This window comes from Poeciliopsis prolifica, unplaced genomic scaffold, assembly GCF_027474105.1.
Source record: "Poeciliopsis prolifica strain line A6 unplaced genomic scaffold, Auburn_PproV2 SCAFFOLD018, whole genome shotgun sequence".
Classification (NCBI taxonomy): domain Eukaryota; kingdom Metazoa; phylum Chordata; class Actinopteri; order Cyprinodontiformes; family Poeciliidae; genus Poeciliopsis; species Poeciliopsis prolifica.
Window position 1 is genome coordinate 8,760,997 of NW_026562393.1, and position 22,390 is coordinate 8,783,386.

Below are 22,390 nucleotides of genomic sequence, written 5' to 3' on the forward strand. Positions count from 1 at the left end.
ATTGAAAGATAAAAGTTGAATAATTTAAACCCATGAAGACAATTTTACAGAAAATCCCAGATTGGCATGACAAATAATCCATCAGGGGATATCAATGTTTTAGCAGCCTAACACAGGAACAGATGCTGGTATCAGCCCTGCAGGTCAGCTGGTGAAAAGGGCGACAGCATGATTTATTAACTAAAACGGGCTTTAATTATCTAATAATAACAAGCAACAGTTTTAGTATGAGTCACTTGTCAGAGTATTCATAATAGATTTTCTTTACTCTATGGTCTGGAGCATCATAAATAACATCTTTTGGTGCATTCAAGCACACATGCTTGTGGAATGTACAGTTAAATCAAAGTAAAATACAAATTTCACAAGGGATACAATTAACTTTCAAGAAAAGGCAGATGTCAAGGTTTGTCATCTTGATGTAAAACGTACATTTATTTTTAGTTTTTGTTATCTCAACAACTATGAACTTGCTGAATTAGGAATGTATATACATTTATATGAAAAAGAGATGTTGATAGATCCAGTTTATGATTGCATTCTCCTTGAACTATGATTATGGCGTACTCAGTTGTGTTCTTCAGAAGAAAGAATGAGCTTTACTTTTTTTCCTGCCATCTGTTTGTGTGGGTGTCAGCCATCCGCCCGCTAATGGCTGTCTCCACAGCAACAGGTTTTGTTTGACACCAAACTAAAACTTTTAAATTGGTGTTTGTTGGTTACATGAAAGAGGACTCATGTAACATCTATAAAATCTAAAACTTCTATCAGTTAAAATAAATTTCAAATTAAAATTGACTTAGATTATAAATTCAGATGTTTTTGTATCTCATTTGCTAGAAATTGGGAAGCTGGGAATTGTGAGTTAATTGAATTGTACATTTTTCTCATTTTTAAATCATAACTTCCCATTTAATAATATTATTTAGAAGCAGTGACAGTAATTGCTATATGAGTTAAATTGTTAATGGCATTATCATGATTTGGTATTTTTGTTAAGGACCTGAAACAGGTGGCATGCAGGCAAAGTGAAGTGAATAAGTCTGAAACAAATCAACCAAACAGAAACCTTACAGCAATGAAGTTCAGTGAAAGGCTCTGTAAGCACAAAAAAACGGACAAAGAGTGAATGAAGCCACAGACCTTTCAGTACTGTGCCAGGGGGATTGCCAGATGTGAAACAGGTGAGTCTATCCAGCAGATGAGGAACAGCTGAGTTAAAACAAGGAACTGTTGTACTGACTATATGACAAAATACATGTTTTTGGACTGAGGGAGGAAGCCGGAGAACCCAGAGAGAACCCACGCACGCACAGGGGGAACATGCAAACTCCAAGCAGAAAGACCCAGGCCAGGAATTGAACCCAGGACCTTCTTGCTGCAAGGCAACAGCGCTACCCACTGTGCAGCCCTACCAAACAGCAATGAGGGAAAAATCAAAAGGCAAGGGAAAAACTGCTTAACTGTTTCACATTTTACATTTGCCTTTTACACAAGACCGAGACAATAGGAAGAATGCTTATTTTCGTTCTTGACTGTGTTAGTGAGTTGGTCTCTTTAGATTTTTCTTTGAGTATTTGTATCTGAGCTTGTGTTGGTCTCCATGGAAGCAGAAGGTTGGAAGAACAGGGTACAGATTGAGTGTGCAGAATAGACTTACGTACCTCAGAGAGTAAATTAATTACTGTGATATATCTTCTATTTTTTGAGTGTAAATCTCAAGAGCAAAACACTGAACAAAGAAAGATAAGCTACAGCTTCATTATGCTGACATCTTTAAGTAAAAAATCTGAGTTTCCCCAATTTGAAAATGGCTGTGTTGAAAATTTGGGCAATCTTCATAAACCAGTGTTAGATCAAATACAGCCCTTACATGACAGCGCTGAGTTGAGTGTTAATATTTAGCTCACTTAAGGTTTCTAAGCAATACAAAGCCCCCTCTGGATTATACTGCTTGCTAAAAAGTTAGTTATGTTTCTTTTTTTTCCAAATCTGAGCTTATTTTTTTGGAAAGTCACCGGTGGTAGGAAGCATAATTATAGGTTTATGCTGTGACTTAGACTTCAGGACCTTATATAACATGTGGAGGCAGCAATTTACAATCAATAAGCATAAGCTTTTGCTATTTCTGCTGCATCACCTTGTAAAATTCCTTTACTTAAGCATTTTTATTTCTTTCAGCTTGAGGCCAAACTTGCAGTCATAACTCAAAACTCTGGGGGAACTACAGGAAAAAGGAGCAGCAGTAGAACTCATCAGACACCAGAATTTGTCTCATTTAATGTCTGCAAATTAAATCTGGCGTTATACTGTAACACAGTATTGTCACAAAAAACAAAAGAGAGGTGGTAATAGTTATGAGAGGAAGAAAGGAAAGTACGGTGATTTTATGAAATCCAGAGGAAAACTGGAGAAATGAGAAGAACAGGAAGGTACAGGAGAGAAGAATTGAGCATTCTGTCATGAATAGAATATTATTTCTAATAGGAAAGCGTCAAACTGGGAAATGTGATTGTGGGGAAGATGAGATGCTAGAACATGTTATTTTGAACAATTCAACATGTTGAGAGAAATCAGTTGGTTCAGAATCTCAGTAATGTTAAAATGAGATTGAATATTGTTGATTTAGTGCAAAAAGTACAGTGAAAGGAGGAGGAGCAGAAGAAGAAGAGCAATTAATCAGCACCTATGTAGGGTTTTTCTAAATATTTCATCTTCCTTTCATATATGCATTACTTCTATGCTTACTAAAGGAAAGTAATGGTACTCTTTCTTGAGTTCAATCTTGCTACACACCTCTGGTTGTGCTGCCTTTTATTCCTAACCTACTTACACTCACAGTTTAAACATTTTTCTGAACTGTCTTTTTCTGAAAGCAGTAATTATGCCTTGTTTATATAATAATACTTTATTTGATGTCAATGGGGTTTAAATGACTGGAAATATAAAGCAATCAGAAAACCTTTGTATTTGTAGAAATGCTTACATTTCCGTTCTGTTACCCTTCAAGAATGTTAGTGAAATAACTATTTTGTATGTTTTAACTAGGACTGAAGGCAGGCCTATTTTCATAGAAAGAAATGTCATGTCATCATTATTTCTTCATCCACTTCTCAAGAACCAGGTCTTCAAAAAAGCGCCAGAGTCACCAGCTTTCCCATTTGCTTCAAATCTATATGAAGTCTGTGGAAACAAAAACAAATCTGATATGTTGGTGGCACACATGCAATTCTATTTTCTCATTACTTTTCTAATGCTTCATTCTCATTTTTTTCCCTTTATTTTGCAGTGATAGAGGCCTGAAGGGATGAACTCGGAGACCTTGCTGCAAATGTTAGTTTGTCTTTTCAACCCCTAAAATCAACAAAAACATATTTACAGTGAAAGTAGTGTGTTTGTAGGGATGTGGAAAATTTCTGAAGTTCACTAACATGATAAAATACAAATTTGGCTGCTTTTGTATCATTTACATTGAAATTCACATCAAAGAAAAAATATTTTCTTTGGCTTCTAGAAATATCCACCTACTCACCTAAAAGTCTTAGAAGATGCCCTGCAGCTTACAGAAAAATAACATGAGCAGTGCCTTCCGTCATTTAACCTGCCAGCAGACGAAAAGGTAAAATTAGAGCTTTCTTATGCACAACCCAAAACTGGCTCATCAGAAGGAACAAAAAATGCACGTAGAACAGGTTGGAACCTGTATATAGAAGTGTTCACGAGTGGCATTAACTGTTCAGAGAATTCTGAACTCAACTACCTTGACAAATATGAACAACGAGAACTTTCCCTGGTCTCAAAAAATGGCGGTCAATTTAGGTGCAAGTGCTCTGTAAATTGTGAAACTTTGAGCACAATCTTTAGCATCTTTGTGTGGAAAAGAGATGCAGTATTCCCCATTCCCCACTATTCATCATTTAGAGATTTCTTATGTAGCTTGGTACTGCTGCAGGCAAAGAGTGGAGCCTGCTGTGTGTTTTTAGGTACAACGCGGATGATCAGAGGAGTCTATTGCGCCATCTCTAACTCTGCTCTTTAACCAACTTTCTGAAAAGTGGAGCTAAAATAAAATTACTATTGTTGTCTTTGGTCTGGGAATCATACTTTTTTTGAGAGGAACATCAATATTGTAATTCATTATATCAAAATGAAACATTATTGATTTCTGAGAACTGAAATAGAAAAATATCTGAATGAGATTAATCATTAATTAATTACTACATTGGCTGATTTAAATTACAATTGAAGTAAACAAAGAAAACATGAGATGATCATACAATAGTAATTAAGGAAGTATGCAAATGTTTAATGACGTTACACATGGAAAAAATATGACGAATGAATTAGAAACAGATTGTGTTGGGACTGTTGGGTCCTCTTTGAACATGAGTGAATCTTGCGGGGACTGAATTTAAAAGTGGTTCTTAGTAATGAACAGCTGGAGTATGATGGACTGATAGCATATTTATGAAGTATGGAAATTCACAGATAGCCCAAAGTGTGCTTGTTTGCATTTTTACATGACTTAGTTGCTAACTAAATTAGAACACTTTTAAAACGTATTCCAGGACCAACCTTATAACAAACATGTCCTACGAAAGACTCAAGATTCAGCTGAAACCAGAAGAATCATTACTCCATCCATCACTTCTTTCCAACACAAATCACTTTATAAGCAGAAGAAGTATCCTCAACCATTCTGTGATCAAGAATTTATGGTGAATCACAACTCAACCGATCCTTCATTTCTTCATTTATGTCTGAAGTAGACAAATAGAAGAGTGTAGAGGTTAATATTGCCACAACCATATATCTTTTTTTTTACTAGGAGAAAATAGATCAAAAGTAAAGCTCAGATGTTCCAGAAATAGGATGCAGAGGTTTAAGGAAAGGCTATATATCACTTTATGCCCTGTAGGACAATTCTGTCTGTCACCAGTCACTTTGAGAAACTCCTTGATGTATGTAGTTTCCAGATTAATGTGGAGATATCTGCTTTACGTTATCAGGTTTTAGAGCTACTTTATCAGATCCTGCAGGCAGACACCGAGTCTGCAATGCAGCAGTGCCTACTATTTTCAGAACAAAGAGGTAAAATTATCACCCTGCTGTATCACTACAAACTTCTTCTAGGCTTGTTACAAAAAAGACCCATCTTTGTCACTAATACCTAAACAACTCATGTGTCAATCTAGCATCTTGCAAAAGTAATATCTCTTGAGGATTTTTGGGGGGCTTTTGTTGGGTTTTTGGAACAGACTACCACAAAGTAACACATGGAGATCCAGGTCAAGCTGATGACTTGCATTTCATCACTAGTTTTAAAGCTCATATATTAACATGATTCGTTTATTTGTTCACACCAAGCAAATCAAGTGGGGACCATTGAACAACCAGGTAATTAGCAACATGTTCTGGAAGATTTTTTGTCTGTATATTTACAGTTCTGGAGAATCTTTTCCTTCACCTTTTTAGCCTCGGGGGAGTTTTTTTTTAATGCACCCATCCTTCATTTCTTTGACATTTGTGTCTTTAGATGAAGTGACAGCTCTCTCCGTAATGTAATACATCTTATTTTAACCAAGGCTTTTGCCTTTAGGCATGAATTTATTACGGAACAGTAGGGGGTATCTTCAAGTTATTTGAATTTTGCTACTGGCTCCTTTTTGACCCACTGCTCTTTCTCATTAAATTTGCCCTCAACTATTTAGTTTTTTGCGACTCTTTTAAACTTGATACAGGACAATTTCACACTATTTCAGAGTCATTTAGCCTTTAAAGCAGGTACTGAAACTAAGAATGAGGGAAAATATGTCTGTGTGTTTTATAAAATTGTTGCAACAATTTTTCAGTTCTTCAGTTGTAGCGTTTTATTTATTTATTTTTGTCACTCTTAGATGTTTCAAATATTCAAACCCAATTTTAATATCAGACAAACAAAAGTTTTCAAAAGATTTTATTTGAACCCAAACCACCATGACTCTATGTGAAAAGTAACGCTCTGAATCTAATGACTAGTTGTGTAACCATTGGCACCAACAATTGGCAATAATTGCATGTAGCATGGTTTGATTTTCAGAGCAAGAGCATTCCAGGTTACATCCTGAACTTTGGTGTATTTTGGGTTATATTGGATTCAGAAGTTATTTCAACATCTGAAGGAACCTTCTTTTATTTGTGGAGCTAACTAAAAAAAAGAGAAAGAAAGAAAAAGAGTATCCTGACTGAAACAATGCACTGCATGTTTGTCACATTTTTACAATCAGTAATTTCCCATGTTTTTTTCAGTTCTTCAGTTGTAGCTGCTGCTGCTTTGGCTGCTGTTTCATTGGTTTCTTTGAATTTAAATTGATGTTTGTTTTGCAGAAAGAATTGGAGGCACCGAAGTACTTGAAGTTCATGCAGGAGGTTATGATCAACCGTAGGATTCTACAGTCCAACAGAAAGAGAATATATAAATTATTACTATGCTATTACCAAAACTTGGTATTGGTTCTGTAAACACATGAATTACCTTCTTACAGCAATGCCATATAGAGAAGAATAACTGCAGTCAGAAGTTCATATAGAGTCATCATAGCTATGATTGAGAAATTAAGTTTGGGCTTTGAAGGTTACATTTGAAAGTTTCTTGTTCTGTTATTGAATATATTGTATATACAACAAACAACTTTTGTGATTTTTTTTTAAAGAAGAGTTTTCTGCATAAGAATGAATTTATTCTGTTCAAATGATTACAATAATGCCTTGATGTTTATTTTAGATAATAATGTTGGAAAAATCTATTTCTGCCAAACCATCAGATCCAGTCAAGCTAAGATGAAAAAAAGAAAGGAAGAAAAGAAAGAAAAAAAGAAAGAAAGAAACAAACAAAAAAAAGAAATAAGAAAGAAACAAACAAAGAAAGAAAGTCCTGTGTAACAATCAACACATTCAAGTTCTTGATTTTCCCACTCTCTTTGAAAGCGGGTGGAAAGATCAAGGAGAAGGACCATCTCCAAATCCTTGAACTTCACCTCAAATCAGCAGCTGAGCTTGGATCAGAGTGAGTGTCACACCTTGACTGTGAATCCAAGCGCACATGAGTACTGGTTTGGAAATGGATGCATCAGAGGGATGTTAAGCTCTGGGAATTGTTCCAAGTGAAACTTTATTAAATGTCTATGCCATTAGTCTTCCAAGCAATTGTTTACTTTTCTGCCTGAATTTGATTGTGTACTCAAGGTCACCCTTTTGCTGGTCCTTGCATGAGATTTGGTACTGTTTTACTGAGTTATGATGTTTGCAATAATCACTTAGGGGCATTTAACTAAATATGTTGTAAATTGATCCTGCATTAATTTGAGAAAATCCTCCATAAGTTGAAATTGCAGCATTCACTTCTTGTTTTTTTTAAAAAAATCCATAGAGCTTGTGGGACAATGATTAAATGTCAATAAAGAAACACTTAACAAAAATATTTGTATTAATAACCCATCAGAAGCCCCACATTAATAAATGATGAGGGTATTCAAACTTCTAATCCATATAAATCTGTTTTGTAGTTAACTTAAATCTTTAAATATATTTTTTGGAGTTCCTGTGGACATTGAATCAGGATTAAAAATCACTTGAGGATGCACTTTTATGATCAAATTCTGTAATTTTTTGCTAAGCTCTGAAGAAATGTTTTCTGTAGGCACAGCTTCTCAGTAAGCATTTATTTATGCCTACTGAATATGTTTCTTCTGATTTTGAGTTTGTCAGATCAGTTGTCTTTTAGTTGAGTTCAGACCTTTAATCAATTCTTAACCATTCATTAAACTGAATCATGTGCATTTGAATGATTTACTCATAGTCCAGTGATGGACTGGCCAGCTGTTCAGGGTGCAACCCGCCTCTCGCCCGTTGACTGCTGGAGATAGCCACAGGGATAAGGGATGGATTCAATACAGTCTTTTATTGCACAACAACAGGTATGGCACAGCTATAAATAAATATTAATAAATGTCACAGGCATTTATTTAGGACATTCATCATTTAGATCAAAATGACCAGGTTCAAAGTAGGAGTCTGGGCACTCTTGTCTCTCCCTTGAAGACTACAAGATGGAGAAAAGAAGTGCTTCCTTCAGGAAAGAGTTTTTAACAGAATGTCACATTTTCACACAGTGAAACTCCTTTTCCTCTAAGGGACTAAAATGCAGTGTATTCTGGAATTAAGAGTTTTTATATAAATCTCTTTGTTCACTGTATGTAGATCAATCCTTCATGTCTGAGTTCCAACAGCAGCAAGAGCCCGGTTTCATCAAAATCTATTTTACAAAGGCGTTTATGTGCCTTAGTTCATTTAAATGTTCATTTTCATCTCTAATAAAAATGGATTAATCAAAAACAGAAGCAGAAGCAAAGCATTTTTGTCTCAAAATTGATTAAAACATTTGAAGAATCATCATACATCACATGAAATCTAGAAAAAAAGAATGATCACAGAAACAAAAAAAGGCAAAATACATAAAAAAGAGAGATCCTGTGTAATGTCAGCTAATGGTTCATGGTTTACTGCTTCTGCCAAAGCATAAGTTTCAGTGAAACTTTCAAACACTCAGAAGCTGGTACTATGTACAACATCTTCCTTTAAGTATTTTAAAGAGAAACATCTCTGACAAGAAAAGAGTTACTTGGATTTTGTGAATAAATGAACACATCGATACATCTGTTCATATGCCATGGCAAATCTTCAGAGAGGGGTTTTTGCTATTAGAGGGGTGAAAGAGTTTTGTGCGTGCAAAATAAGTAGTTTCTGATTGTGAAGTAGTGTCATCAAAGGTCAAAAAAGATGAAGGGGAAGCAGCATCAGCTACCAGTTCTAAGTTCTTCCTCCAGATTTTATTCATCCATCTCAAGTAGCCAAAATTTTACTGGTTTTATACAGAACTGGCTGCAAACCTGCACATCATTAGACTATAACATGCTAAAACAGGTCAAACCAAACAACAAACTCATCTACATAACTAAATGGTCTGCAAAAGTATACATTTAATACAGGACAACTTTAAAGATTGCTTTAAAGAACCTAAGCAATACAATGCAAAAAAAGAAACCCCTCCAGTGTTACAATTTAAACAGGAAATGGCAGGCTGGCATTCCCATATGCCTGCTCAGTCTGTAGCATCCAAGGGGACAAAAAATGGGGAAGATAAAAGAAACAAACAAATATTTTACTAGAAATCTACCTTGGAACAAAATAAAACCATTCATACACATAACATTCCTGATTGATATATCAGACTTTGGCAATTGTGCAATCATCACAACCAAATAAATCCACAGGAAACATTTAAACCACAATTATGACTGTTTTGGTCATTAAAACAATTTGCATAGAAAGCAATTTTTATTTTTGTTTTGTGAGGGTTATTAATTTTTGAGACAAACACTTAATAGAATCACAATTTTGTAATACGAAATCCCTTTATTGGCTCCAAACTCATCTAAGGAGAAGGAAAATTTAGAGGCACCAAAAGTCATTTTTGCCATTCCTAAACCATCCTTAATAAATTGATGATGCAATCCTAGTTAGAATTTAATGAGTCAGCAAGTGAAGTTTACAGTAATTTACGTCAGGAATCCTTCTAGCACATTCGTCTGCTGACTCTTGGCGATGACACCAATAAAAAAAAATATATAATAAAATAGTTATTTTAATTTATTACCCAGACTAATAAGTTGCATGTTTTAACTCTCAGACTAAAAAGGCCTTGAGGCTTGTGTCTTATTCTTGATAAGAACATGATAGTGATAAGACAGTCTTGAAATATGTGTACTGTCAGAAGAAAAGGGAAAGTAACTCTTCCAACAAAGTCTCAGTTTGTGCTGCTTCAAAAATAGTGCTTAGTCATTAAGTGGAAAAAAAACTATACATTTCAACTATACATTGCGTGATCCCCTTCACATGGATCACGCAAGTTTGTTCTGTCTCTACATGTTTAATTTGGCTACAAACTGCAGTTCTGGAGTGAAACATAGTTCTGTGGAACTGACACTAGCTTTTTGTTTTTTGTTTTTTTTAATAACTTCGGCTGAAATACACAAGAACAAACAAAAACAATTACAGATTTTAGTGGTTTTTGGAACGATTTCATACAATTAGACAAAAACTTAAACTATTAGTGATATATTTATTTTTTATTATCAGGTCAGAAATTAGGTGGGGGGTTTTCACATTGCTTATTATAAGCTTCAGCATTCAGCCAAATAACAGTTATCCACCCTTCTTCTTTTCATTGAAAGAGTTCTCTTTAAAAATAATAACTGATTTTATATGGTAGGATATAGTCTGGCAGAGAAGTGAACCTCCATCTTAGCCTCATGTCTTTTGAAGCCTCCAACAACTTTTCTTCCAGGTTTTTCCTTTATTTCGTTCCATCAACCTTCCTATCAACTTTGACCAACCATTTTGCTGAAGAACGGCAACCATGGCATGATGATGCCACCGCCATGTTTCAATGTGGGCATAGTGTGTTCTGATTTGCATGTAAGCCCAAACAAGACGCTGCATAGTACTGACCACTTCCTTACTGTTCTGTTTCAAGATATGAACATTAATTTGGCAACTTTTTCCACACATACCTCTTACCTAAATAAAAAATTAGACTAAATAAGTATCCCCACTGTGTTAACAGTCAGGAGAGGGAAACGTGTTCTAGCACATAACCAAAATATGAGAGAGTTGCATCTGTGGGATGGAACACAACAAGCAAGTCCAACAGATACAAAATTCAGAAACAGAAAACAATTATCACTTGACATCACAAATATGCAAGAGGCTGCGTAGCTTTTTGCATTTTATAGCTAGTATGTGTACAGTTTTGTCTGCACTAATTTTCTGAAATTATCACATTCTTTCTCTCTAATTTGTTTTACTGGTTGCTTTTATTTAATTAAGGCAATCATATCTTGTTGCTTATGCAACAAGATAAAGAGATGAGTGGGTTCATGCTCACTGTAGAATCACTAGAAAATGAAAATTCAATTAGAAACCCATTTTTTATTCTTGCTCTCATTTCTAACTCATGCATGATCTTTAAATCTCAATGGTTTGTAGATTACAGTATCTTAATATGTGGGTGGCTTTGGTTTATTTTAGACTGTAGGAGCATTTTTATGAACTGAGATACAAATTGCAGCAACAGCACATGAAATTCAGCCTCTCAACCCAATGAAGACACTCTGCAATCTGGGTCTTTGCATTGTTTGATGCTGCTTTGATTCACACTATTCAAACTAACTCAGAGATGTTTTGGTGCAAGATGACTGAATTAATAAAAGCTCAAGGGTAAAAGACCTTGAGAGTATGGACTAATGCTGGTGAAACATTTTCAATATCGACAGTAAAAACTATATACAGTTATGGGCTAAAAGGCTGCTCAGTGAAGAAGAAACCATTTTCCCAAAAGTACCATGAAAAGGTACAGCATAGTTTTTAAATTCACTGGGAGAATTAACTTATTTTGATGGTGCTAAAATTTGAGCGTTAAGGCCTAATGATCATCTTTGGATTCAGAAAAAAAAGGAAGAAGCTCACAAACCTGAGAACACTATCTATAGTGTGAAATACACAGGTGGCCACATAATCTTGTGTGCTTTGTCTTCTGCAGGAGAGATTACATTTACTTGCCCCATTCCCTCAGACAGTTTTAATTCAGGCCTGGGTCTTGGAGTTTGGGTTAGTGGTCTGCACAGAATCTTAGCTGTTACAGTCCTCAATGACTTCCCTCTTCTGGACATGGGTCTCTGAAGTTGCTCCTGGAATCTGTTGCAGCCAAATCCAATGTTTGGCAATCAGATCCCCAAGTGCATCAAAGGCCAATAGGAGCACTCGAGCTCTGACTCTCGACAACATTTTTTAAATACATTTTTTAATGCATTCAGATTTCTTGTTGAACTTAATTCCTTCTACTGTTGTGATGTTAACAGTCACAAGACTTTGAAATTTAATCAGAAATTTTACTGGAACACAGAAGACACATCCAGGTGAACAGGTTCTAATAAAATAGGTTTGGTAATGTCTGTGGTCAGTCGCATCCCCATGAAAAACACTGAATGAATCTAGAAAATACTGACATGTTACATGAGATGTCACATCTGGCAAGATGCAGCCCTATGCCTTTTGCACTGCATAGGGCAAATGAAGACAGGTGATTATCCTTGAGAACAAAATGCATCCATTATCCTTTTGCTGGAGTACAAGTCCACTTTACATTTTAATTGTTCTAAGTCACTATGCTGGCAATACGTTGTTCGTTTACCAACATTTCACTTTTTTCCTCATTAATTTTGTTCATTTATTCTTACTGTGTTATGAACCTTGTACATCAGAAACAAATTAAATACCCACATTGCCTTGTCAGCAGGTGAAGTTTATCATTTACGTCAGGAATCCTTCTAACAAGGACACCTGTCGGCTCTTGGTGATAAGGGGAAGCTGGTTTCTGGCGCTCTGTGAGCAGCGACTCTGCAAGGCAGCGACTCTGCAAGGCAGCTTTGAGATCACAGGGCTGCTCTGGGCTCTTTATCAAGTGTTTCACACAAAGAGCAGCGTTATACACACATGCACACACAGGATGCAGAAACTGTGCAAATGAAACTCAAGACAAAAGGTTACTAATAAGAATGGGACTTGTCATTAAGAAGAGGGAGCTGAAACTAGAGAATTTTTGTGAGGTAAATTATTCAATATTCCAGAGGAAATATCTTTTTTTGTGATTATTAAACAAGTCAGTCATCAAGTAAAATGTGAGTAAGTTAAATAATTAAAACTAAAGTGGAATTAAGCATTGGGGAAAATTCCAAAAAGTACTGTTTGGTTTCTAAATCTGTCAGCAGTTTTTCTCAAACATAGTGTTCCTGAACTTTACAGAAAACAGCACTGACACAGAATTAAGTTAGCGACTATAATAGAAGTATACATTACTATTGATGAATAACTAGCAAACCAATAATAAGTACAAAAAAATGCCATGGTTTATTATATAAATTTGTAATGCTATTATTACGCAGAATTCATAGCAACAGCTCTGCTATTTGAAGTATTTTTATTTTTATTATTTTACATCTAATTAGTTTTTATTTCTCACCTGAACCTTAATAGTTCAGTTTTTTTAAGCCCCTGGGAACTCTTACTTAATTATCCATGTTTCTTGCTAAAACCAGTCTTTTCTTATTGTGTCTTTTGTGCAGCCTTTTCTTCCCACCTTGAGTTCAATCATCTGTTTTGGTTAAAGAAAAAAAAGAAAAACCTCATGTCAAGCACGGCCTTCAGGACTGAATCCAGAAAAAGTTTTATCATTTTTTTTCTCCGGCCCTTATCTCTTTGGCGTGTCCTTCGAAAGCTGTATAAAGACGCGAGAAACTCTTTCGATACTTTGCTGTCTCTGGCAAAGACAGACAACATGCTGCCTGCTGTGGTGAAGCTCTGCTGTGGAATATCCTACCCACACCTTAGGAGCATGTCAGGTAAAGCAAAGAAGGATTAGAAAACACAAAGCTTCCCTGTGCTCCATTCAGATGCTATACATTCTGATCGTTCTTCCTCCCACGCTAACCTGCAGGACTTCAACGCACAGCCGTAGCAGTGATAAGCAAGGAGATCACACAAATGAAGCATTGGGCGCAGATTAAACATCACATTGGAAAACCTGCAGGTATTGAAACAGGTTTGTTTCTACTACTAAATGTTTTACGATGAAGTTTTACTCATCCAAGTTGTTTGCAGAGCCCAAAACAGAAGTGGCAGTGAGCGAAGATCAGCTGTTTTACATACAACATGGCAAGGAAGCACTGAGGAAAGCTGTCAGCATGTTGGAGGACAGAGAAGGGTGGAAGCTGGAAATTCGAGAGGTAACATCTTTGTACAAACTTTTTTGGGTGTCTTAAAATGTACCCTTATTGTCAAATTAGCTTATTTTAGTCCTTCCTACAAGAATGTAAAAGTTGCATGATGTCTCATCTTGTTTAGAACAATGGTGATGTGATCTGTAGCAAAGTGATGCCAGGGGCTGGGAAGGTCTTCAGGCTGGAGGCGGTATTGGAAGCCAGCTTGGATGACCTCTATGACCTCCTGTTTGTCAGAGTTGAGAACATCCACGAGTGGAACCCAAGTGTACAGCGAATCAAAGTGAGCTCAATATCATTAAATAACTTGTGAAAACCAGGAGCTGACAATACATGTTTTATCAGTTGCAGATGTGAGACTTGAAAAAGTTCCACTGGGGAGCCTTACCGGAGATTTCTGTTTGTTTTTATTATGGGGTGGGGGGAGTAACAGTTGAAACTGAAACGTGAAGCATTGACTCTGGCTGCTGTCCATGTCATGTGAAATTCCCCAAAACTTTTAAATGAACTTTATTTCACATTGCTCTCATTGTGGTGATTATCCTAATCACTTATGAATATTTTCTACCACATTTTTTTCTTTCCATTCAACTTTCTCTCAATACGCTGGGCCACAGCACAATGTGAACAGATAGCTTCTTTAGCAATTACATAACTATTTACATTTTGACCTAAATTACTAGAATAGTTCAGTTTTTTAAGAGCACCTTTTTGCTTATTTCAGCTTATTGCTCATGTCTTTTTTTTAGTTTTGTGGGTTATTAAACATACAAAACTATTATAGAAAAGCCTGATGTGGTTTTAATGCATGTTTGTTGGGTTGTAGGTTTTAAAGCGAGCTGGACCTGAAACAATCGTAACTCACGAAGTTTCGGCTGAGACAGCAGGGAACCTCATTGGACAAAGGGATTTCCTCAGTGTCAGACACAGCTGCAGAGAAAAATCCTGCCTTTATCTAGGAGGAGCAGCAATTCAGCTGGAGTCATTCCCACCTCAGACTGGATTCGTGAGGTATGTTGTAATCAAGCCAAACTCCAAAACCCATTTATCATTTAGTGTTGAAATTTTCTGAATTGTGCTGAGTTCACAACAAAAAACATCTACTTTGATTAGCTTTGACATTTAAACTTGTTAGAAAAAAAAACAAAACAAAAAAACTCTGAAACATGTGTGCAAAACCCACTAATGTCAGAGATACAATGCCTTGCAAAAGTATTCATATTTACTAAATGCTTTTACTGTTTAGAATAAATAACATATGCATAGTGTATACGTGGAAAAAAATAGCTTGAGTATTTTTTACAAATGGCAATCTGCGTGTTCAGCTTCTTTTACTTGGACACCCCTAAATGAAGAAAACATGTTGAAGACAGTTCTCTAGAAAGATGAGATCAGAATGACACATTTTGGTTTACCTGCAAAATAGTATGTGTGGCAGAAATTTTACTTCACATTCATAAAAGTCTTAATATGTTTGTTGAGCAAGTAAAATTCATATTAAGTGCATACATATTGTTTGGTTGCAACATCTCTGTGTTTGGAAAAAGTGTTTTATTAAAGATGATCAGTTAAGGTCATGAAATGGAAATGACACATCAAACAAATGCAATGATTATCCAAGACAAGAGCAATAGTCAAATATTCAGATTTTTCATTTTTAATCTTTTTCGGAGGTGAGGAGTGCATATTTTAGGTAACTTGTAAGCACAGAAACATATTAACAATATTAGTAGTTAACTAGGTAGGTATTTCATCATAGTGATATTCGGTCAGTATCATTTTTTTATTTTATGTTCATAGAAATAACAGATTTTTTCTGAACTAAAGATAAGATGTGGTTAAAGCAAACAAGAATGTTACTAGTGGCAATTTGTGTAGACACGAAGCCAATTTAAATGCTCTCCTGCTGTTAAAATGTGTTTGACTGACTTTGACCGCCTTTTGGCTTTTAACAAAGGAAAGTTAAAAGAATGTGATGCAGGGATGCATGACATTCATTATATATGTGTCATAATTAGCTTTTTATTGAACTGTAATGTTCAAAACTTTCTTCTTATTATTTTTCTAATACAGAGCTGAGGATGGGCCAACCTGCATCGTTATTAAAGCTCTGGATGGGGACTCAACGAAAAGCAGCTTTACATGGCTCCTCAACATGGATGTAAAGGTGAACTAATGAGCTTTTTCATGTAATAAATCTTTCATTATGTAGCTTTTGTTCTATGGATGACTATTAATTAAGCACAATACAAAAGAGTGCCAAGATTGATGCCAAATTGAGATAGCCATGATGCCAACAGAAATTATTTCAACTTGGATGCAAAGTACTATGTATGTAGGAAGATAAACTGCTTGAACAAAGCATCCCAATATAATCAGAGTTTGTGAACAATAATTTTGCTACATATAGGACGATCCTGAAAAAAGTAAAAGCTGCAAAAGTCTTGAGACTGAGGTGAAGGTTGAACTTCCCACAAGAAAACTGAGTCTTAACCCTGTAGCCAAACGTACTAGAAGATCATCTGAACAAACTAAAAACTCTACATCTATTTCTATACATCTACTCTATCTGTGTTGGACTTTTTCACAGAATCCAATCAAAATACAGCAAATTTTGTAGTGCAAAATTTCCCAACATTACTATCTTACTTGATTTGTTTCTTCTGCATTGGTGCATATTTGTAAAAGAAAGTTCAGGCAGCCTAATACAGACTTTAATTATAATTTTTTTCCTCAGGGCTGGCTGCCTAAGTCCATTGTCAATCAGGGTTTGCCTCGAGCTCAGCTGGATTTCACAAGACATCTTCGAAAACGTCTCAGTCTGAGATGACTGAGTCCTCTTGACTTGTCACACTGCAGCAGCACCTTGTCCTTGTTCAAAGAAGGTGGGGGCATAGTGACAGACTGCTGCCTGGTTGATATGACCTAATTGAAGAACAGCCAGCAGAAGGGAGAACCAGCTTGGTGGATGGAAGCTGGATTATAATAGGAATAAATGTCAAATTGTGCCACTTAAACCTCAAAGATTTCCTGTTTAAGAGCCACAACTTGTCTCTTGATACATGACACCCTGCAAATGACTGGATAGAATTAATAAAGTGCTTAAATGCGTGTGTACTGGCTGACTTGTTTTTACTTGTACTAACAAATATAGAGTGAACACATTAAGAGCAAACTATACAACACATGTCTCATTACAGGAAGTGTCTGATACATCTGCATTAATTGATTTAGAATGAAATGAGCTGTTAAATAAAGGTTTTAGGATATAAAATCTTATTCAGAGCAGCTGTTGTGGTCTCCATTCACATAAAGTGCCCATCATTTTTTTCACGCTTTGTCACAGTACAATAGACTTCAATATATTTCATACATATTTCACTTCACAAGTGTAAAAGTTTGTTTGGACTTTGTAGTGCCATCGTTATTATTTTTTTAACCAATCAGCTGATTTCTGAAGGACATCTGTGGTACTGGATTTTACTTTGGGTATCAGAGTGAAGGGAGCTGAAAGCACCTAAACACCACAGTTTTCATGTATTTATTTGAAAAATCCTACTAAACCAAGTACCATTTCCTTTTCATGTGACAGTTATGCTCTAGTTTGTGTTGTGTCTATAAAATAAAACCCTAATACAACACATTAATGGCTGTGATGTAACAAAATGTAGTGCGGAAAATCGAAGGCCTGTTCATACTTTTGTAAGGCACTGCGTTGTTACAAATTGAAACAAGCTTAACTAAAATAAAAAAGAGCAGTGAAATAACAAAAAAAAATCATTGTACATACTTTTAAATGAATTTTACTTTGTTCACTTTACCACTTAGAAATTCAATAAATATTAACACTTAAAGCTTTCATTCATGTACGTATATACAAGAACTATACATTGAACATAGTGAAGTTGTTAGCTCGAGAGCAGGAACTGTGTAAAAGTATTTCCAGCTTCAGTTCATGGACTTGTAGCATTGTCTATTGTTTCTAATTCCAAATGCTTTTAACATGTAATTTACACTATGTACATTATCTTAAAATTGTGGGAGTTACAAAAATATCATAACATGTTCTTTCTGAAGTTTTTCTTTTTTTTTTTGTTAGTCCTTAAAGCATCAAGTCCCACAAAGGTGAACAGAGGACATGCTACAGTACGAAGGGGTTCTCTTGCAAAAGTCATAATTTGGTTTCATTTAAGATAAATCATCATTTGACTTGGAAAATAAAATAGCAATAAAAAAAGAGCACCACAGGCAGGGAAGCAGTGAGGTCCCTGCCAGAAATGCAGACCATAAAATTATCAGTGTGCCACCAGAAAAAAAATACACACTTAAAAAAATTATGTTATTGATTTTAGCTGTGAAGCTAAAATGAAACAAATCAATACAAAAAACTTTTTTTTTTTAATTGCTGGGTTTGCATCATCTGCTTCTAGGTTCAATTTGGATAGCAAGATTTATAATATGACTAAAATAATGCAAGACAGTGAATGCCTTAATCTTTAATACTAATTGGCAATGTCACATCAGTGCTACTTTTCAACAAGAATCTGTAAGCCTGGGAAAAATATGGAGCTTAGTTGCTTGAAAGCCTTAAAAAAAGTTTGCTTTTCTGTAGACTGAAACATAAAACCTCATTGCTGTTAAGATTATAAAGTATGCAGATTATAAATTCTAAATATGTTAGGAAAGGTGAGAAATAAGGGCTGAAGTACTCTAAAAAATAGCCTCTGCTATTCTTTTCAACGGTAATTTATTCATTTCCAACATAAGTTTTAGTCTTTAAACACATTATGTACAGCCCCTTCACTCTTTTAAAGAGTGAAGGAATCAGCTTTTGACCTGTCAAATTATTTTGGTTTCATAAATTGTATTGTTATCATCAATTCTATTTTTTGTTTGATTTATTTTATTTTACTTTTTAAATAATGCACCATGGCCATCTGATAAAAAATGAATGAATTATTCTGTAATACAGTAGATTTATCCACCCAGTAAAAATGGGTTTCTACTTAAAAAATTATTATTTTTAATAATTTTGGTATTGAAATAGAATTGAATTCAATCAATATGGGTGCCAATTAAACCTCTACTGGGTATATTTGGGTGATAATTTATGATTAAGTTAAAAAAAAATGAACCAGATGAAGTCCTGTGGTGGTGCAGGGGTAAAGTCAACAAAAAGCCCTCCACATTCGGAGGCCTTAGTCCTCAACACGACCATTGCAGGTTCGAGACTTGGCCAGAATACCTTAGCTACACATCTTCTCTCTTCTCTCTCTGTTTCCTGTATAATCTCTATCAAATAAAGGCTGCTAGAGCCAATGAAACCTTTTTCTAAGTGAACCAGATTATCTAAAGTCCAACCTGAAGATTTCTTGGCACAAAGAGGTAATGAAGAGATCAATTATTTTCCTCATGATCTAATAACAATTCTGTTTTTATCCGGAAAAGGGCCAACAATTGTTCTGGTGTTACACTAATGAAGCTATGGTGGGCACATGCACCAACATGTTCACAATCCAAGTTCAATAGTAGTTCTAATGCACTTGAAAAAAACAGGCTAACACAACTGTACACAGATATAAAACATGAATGTAGCTATGCAGTCATCACATTTTGAACATGTCCTGTAGTCTGATTAGTTTACAGCACCTGTGTATTGACTTTTTCTTCTTCTTCTTCTTCTGCTTCATATTTTAAGCACAGAGAACAGAGTGTGTGCAGATGCTTCACACATTTTGCTCTGAGGTTTTGATGAGGTAACCATCACTGGGCTTGTCAGGGTTCACTGGCATACAGAAAAACATTGTTAAAAAAACACAGACAAGAAGTGAGCTGACTTTTCTATTCAGTCCCACTAATGCTCACAGTTCATTGATGAGCCAACAAGGTTCTGTGACTTGAGTCCCTCTCTGATCCTAAATTGTCCCTTCTTGATCTGGTGGCAACAGGGCCTAAAGTGCTCATCGGATTGCGCTCTTTCGATACACCTCCACTCGAGTCTTGCTTGGGCTGCTGCGGCCCTGGAGGTAGACGAGTATCCATGTGGGAATCTCTCCTCTCTTTGTTTGGTAAGGAGTCGATGGTGGGATGTGGGGACAGAGCAGCATTTGTTGGTGGAGGAATCTTAGCAGCGGCAGCCGTGGTTGGCGAAGGGATGGTGGAGAACAACTGTCGTCTCATGGTTTTAGTGGTTTGCGGCAGGCTTGGAGTGGTGGATGCCAGCCACGATGCCTTGGCTGAGGCAGAATGGGACGGTGTGGAGGTCTCAGCTTCAGTCTTGGAGCTGGAGTCAGGAACATGTGTAGTGTCGCTTTCCTTTTTGTTGCATGACTCACAGCAAAGCTTATAGTAACCAGGGATGGAACAGTAGCGAGCCAGAACTTCCATTTGACAGAAAATTGATTTATCCCCAAGACATGGCTCATCTCGAAACAGAAGACAACATGACATTACTAAGCAAAACATTTATGTAAGAGATGCATCAAGAATTTACACAGCGACAAGAACTAACTAATATTGAGCTTAATCAAAAACTCCAATAGTCAGTCAGTGAATACACTGCTACATGGAGCGATTGCTTTACTCCAACAAGAACATACATCGGTCTGGACAATTTTAGTGACGGGCAAAAGTCAAATTCAGCTACTTTCAAAATCTGTGATGATGAAAGAAAAGCATAGAAGGTGGAAAAAGGAGGAAACTGTATCTTTTAGAGGACATATGTGTGCATTCATTCGAGGTGAAACTTCAACAGAAAATGTGACTTTTGAGAGATCTTTGGAAATCCCAGAATTTAAAAGTATATATTTTCTCTGGAGAATACACTCAGAGTTTATGTCGTTTTAATTGTGCTAAATGCTAATATTAGATGCTAAAGGCAGTTTGAACAGAAGCTCTCTGTGACGTTTAGAATAAGCCTGCCAAAGCTTTACAAAACACGAAGCATGAAAATAGTGTTTTGAGATTCCAATCAGTTCATCTCCAGATATTTTCAGGTTTGTAAACGTGATTGTTTTAGTAACAGATTTCAAGTCGACTTACTAGATGAAAGTTTCTGGAAGGGGCTTTCAGAAACACCATGGAATACTGCATTGTCCTTCATTGTAGAATTATCTGTAGTTTGAAAAATGAAAATAAAACTGTTAGACCATGACTATACAGTAGAGGTAACAAAGTAATAGGGACAGCAAAGACACGATAAGCTGCTGAACATGCCAAAAAAGAAACACAATATCTTATTGCATTTTCCAGAGAAGGCAAAAGAAATGTTTGCCTCACGCTGTTTGAGGACAGAGCAATAAAACAAAAGCTGCAGTGGCTCATCACTGAAAGACCATTTTTAATTGAAAGAAAGACCCCTAAAAGATCTAGTACCACAGTTCTGCACCCACAGAGAATGCTCTAAGAGCCAAGAGTGCTTTGAACTCTTGGAGCAAGTCATCACAAAAATTGAAAATTATAATTAAAGACAACAAACCCTGCTATAAACAGGAGCCTCTAAAAAAAACTGCAGATTTCTGGAGAAGAAAAGAGTGCTGATTGAATTCCTTGAATTTAAATCAGCAAACGAAAACTTCAGCAGTACTGTGTTTGCTTTTCAATATGCCTACTTCTCTCTCTCCCATTGCTTTTCTCAGCTTAGTTTCAACCAATAACTGAGAAAAAAAAAGATAAAGAAAAGCCAGAGGTTACTGAAATTATGTCATAACTTAGGGTCACAAAACACCTAAATACTAAAAAATTTCAAAAACTTTGATTGAATTTCTTTTAAACCGCTTTTGCTACCACGCAGGTAAACCTTTGCAAAATACACAGCATCTTGCACAGCTAATTTCCCCTTTTACAAGTAAAATTTGAACAGTGGCCTACATGTTGTCATTCATGACAAGCTGTAAGTCAAATATATTCATACTTCCACCAATTATTTACGTGCATCATTGCTTGTTGTAAAACTGCATCTCACACAGAGAATATCATGCTGTGAAGAGCATGTGAGCACATTCATATGTAAACAACCTGAGTCCCCTGACATTGTTTTGTGGGTGTATAAAAACCTGCCCAGCATGTCAGGCTGGTGGTTTTCTTAATCAATTTAATTCTGGTAAATCAGATGCATTTGGAATGTTGTCATCAATTTTATTCCAGTTGTCAAAGATTGGTCTTTACACTGTGGAAAAGTTTACCAAAGCCTGAATGTTGTCTTTGTGTTCGCAACTGACCATGCCTTAATGCCTTGAAGGATGTTTATAATGGTTAGGTCTTTTTTTATTATTATTTTGCATAATTTCTTTTAATTGCATAAATTATTTTTGTTATTTTTTTAAATGTGAATTTTATTTTGTATGCCTGCTATTTTGAACATCATTCTAAAGATGCATCTTGAACAAAATTCTCATTATTTCATGAGACAATGAAATAATGTCTCATGAAATAAGACATTTAAAAAAATAAATAAAAGCAAATTATTTGAATTCCTTTTTTAGACCGGAACCAGTTCCTCCATTATTATTATTATT

General features: G+C 35.7%; 2 protein-coding genes across 4 annotated transcripts in view; one reads left to right on the top strand and one right to left on the bottom strand.

Moving 5' to 3' along the window:
- Positions 1-13,397: 13,397 nt before the first annotated feature.
- On the top strand, positions 13,398-16,985 carry star2 (steroidogenic acute regulatory protein 2). The gene is made up of 7 exons (XM_055042679.1): positions 13,398-13,496; positions 13,592-13,684; positions 13,756-13,880; positions 13,999-14,157; positions 14,701-14,885; positions 15,948-16,041; positions 16,612-16,985. The coding sequence occupies exons 1-7, from the start codon at positions 13,433-13,435 to the stop codon at positions 16,702-16,704; spliced, it is 813 nt and encodes a 270-aa protein (XP_054898654.1). The 5' UTR covers positions 13,398-13,432; the 3' UTR covers positions 16,705-16,985.
- Positions 16,986-17,661: 676 nt separating this feature from the next.
- The window catches only part of LOC129367956 (A disintegrin and metalloproteinase with thrombospondin motifs 14), a 48,343-nt gene continuing 43,614 nt past the window's right edge, over positions 17,662-22,390 (bottom strand). For 2 of the 3 annotated variants that reach the window (XM_055042678.1, XM_055042677.1), the window contains exons 21-22: positions 20,916-20,987; positions 17,662-20,299 (exon numbers count right to left, since the gene is read on the bottom strand). In XM_055042678.1, coding sequence (XP_054898653.1) covers positions 19,743-20,299; positions 20,916-20,987 — 629 coding nt within the window. In that variant the 3' untranslated portion in view covers positions 17,662-19,742. The remainder of the gene's footprint in view (positions 20,300-20,915; positions 20,988-22,390) is intronic. The other variant, XM_055042675.1, reaches the window with a different exon arrangement.

Excerpts from the sequence above, each read along its gene's own strand:
- star2 (XM_055042679.1), top strand. The coding sequence starts at position 13,433 with ATGCTGCCTGCTGTGGTGAAGCTCTGCTGTGGAATATCCTACCCACAC. Across the intron at positions 14,886-15,947 it reads CCTCAGACTGGATTCGTGAG|AGCTGAGGATGGGCCAACCT; the intron begins GTATGTTGTAAT and ends TTTCTAATACAG. Across the intron at positions 16,042-16,611 it reads TCCTCAACATGGATGTAAAG|GGCTGGCTGCCTAAGTCCAT; the intron begins GTGAACTAATGA and ends TTTTTTCCTCAG.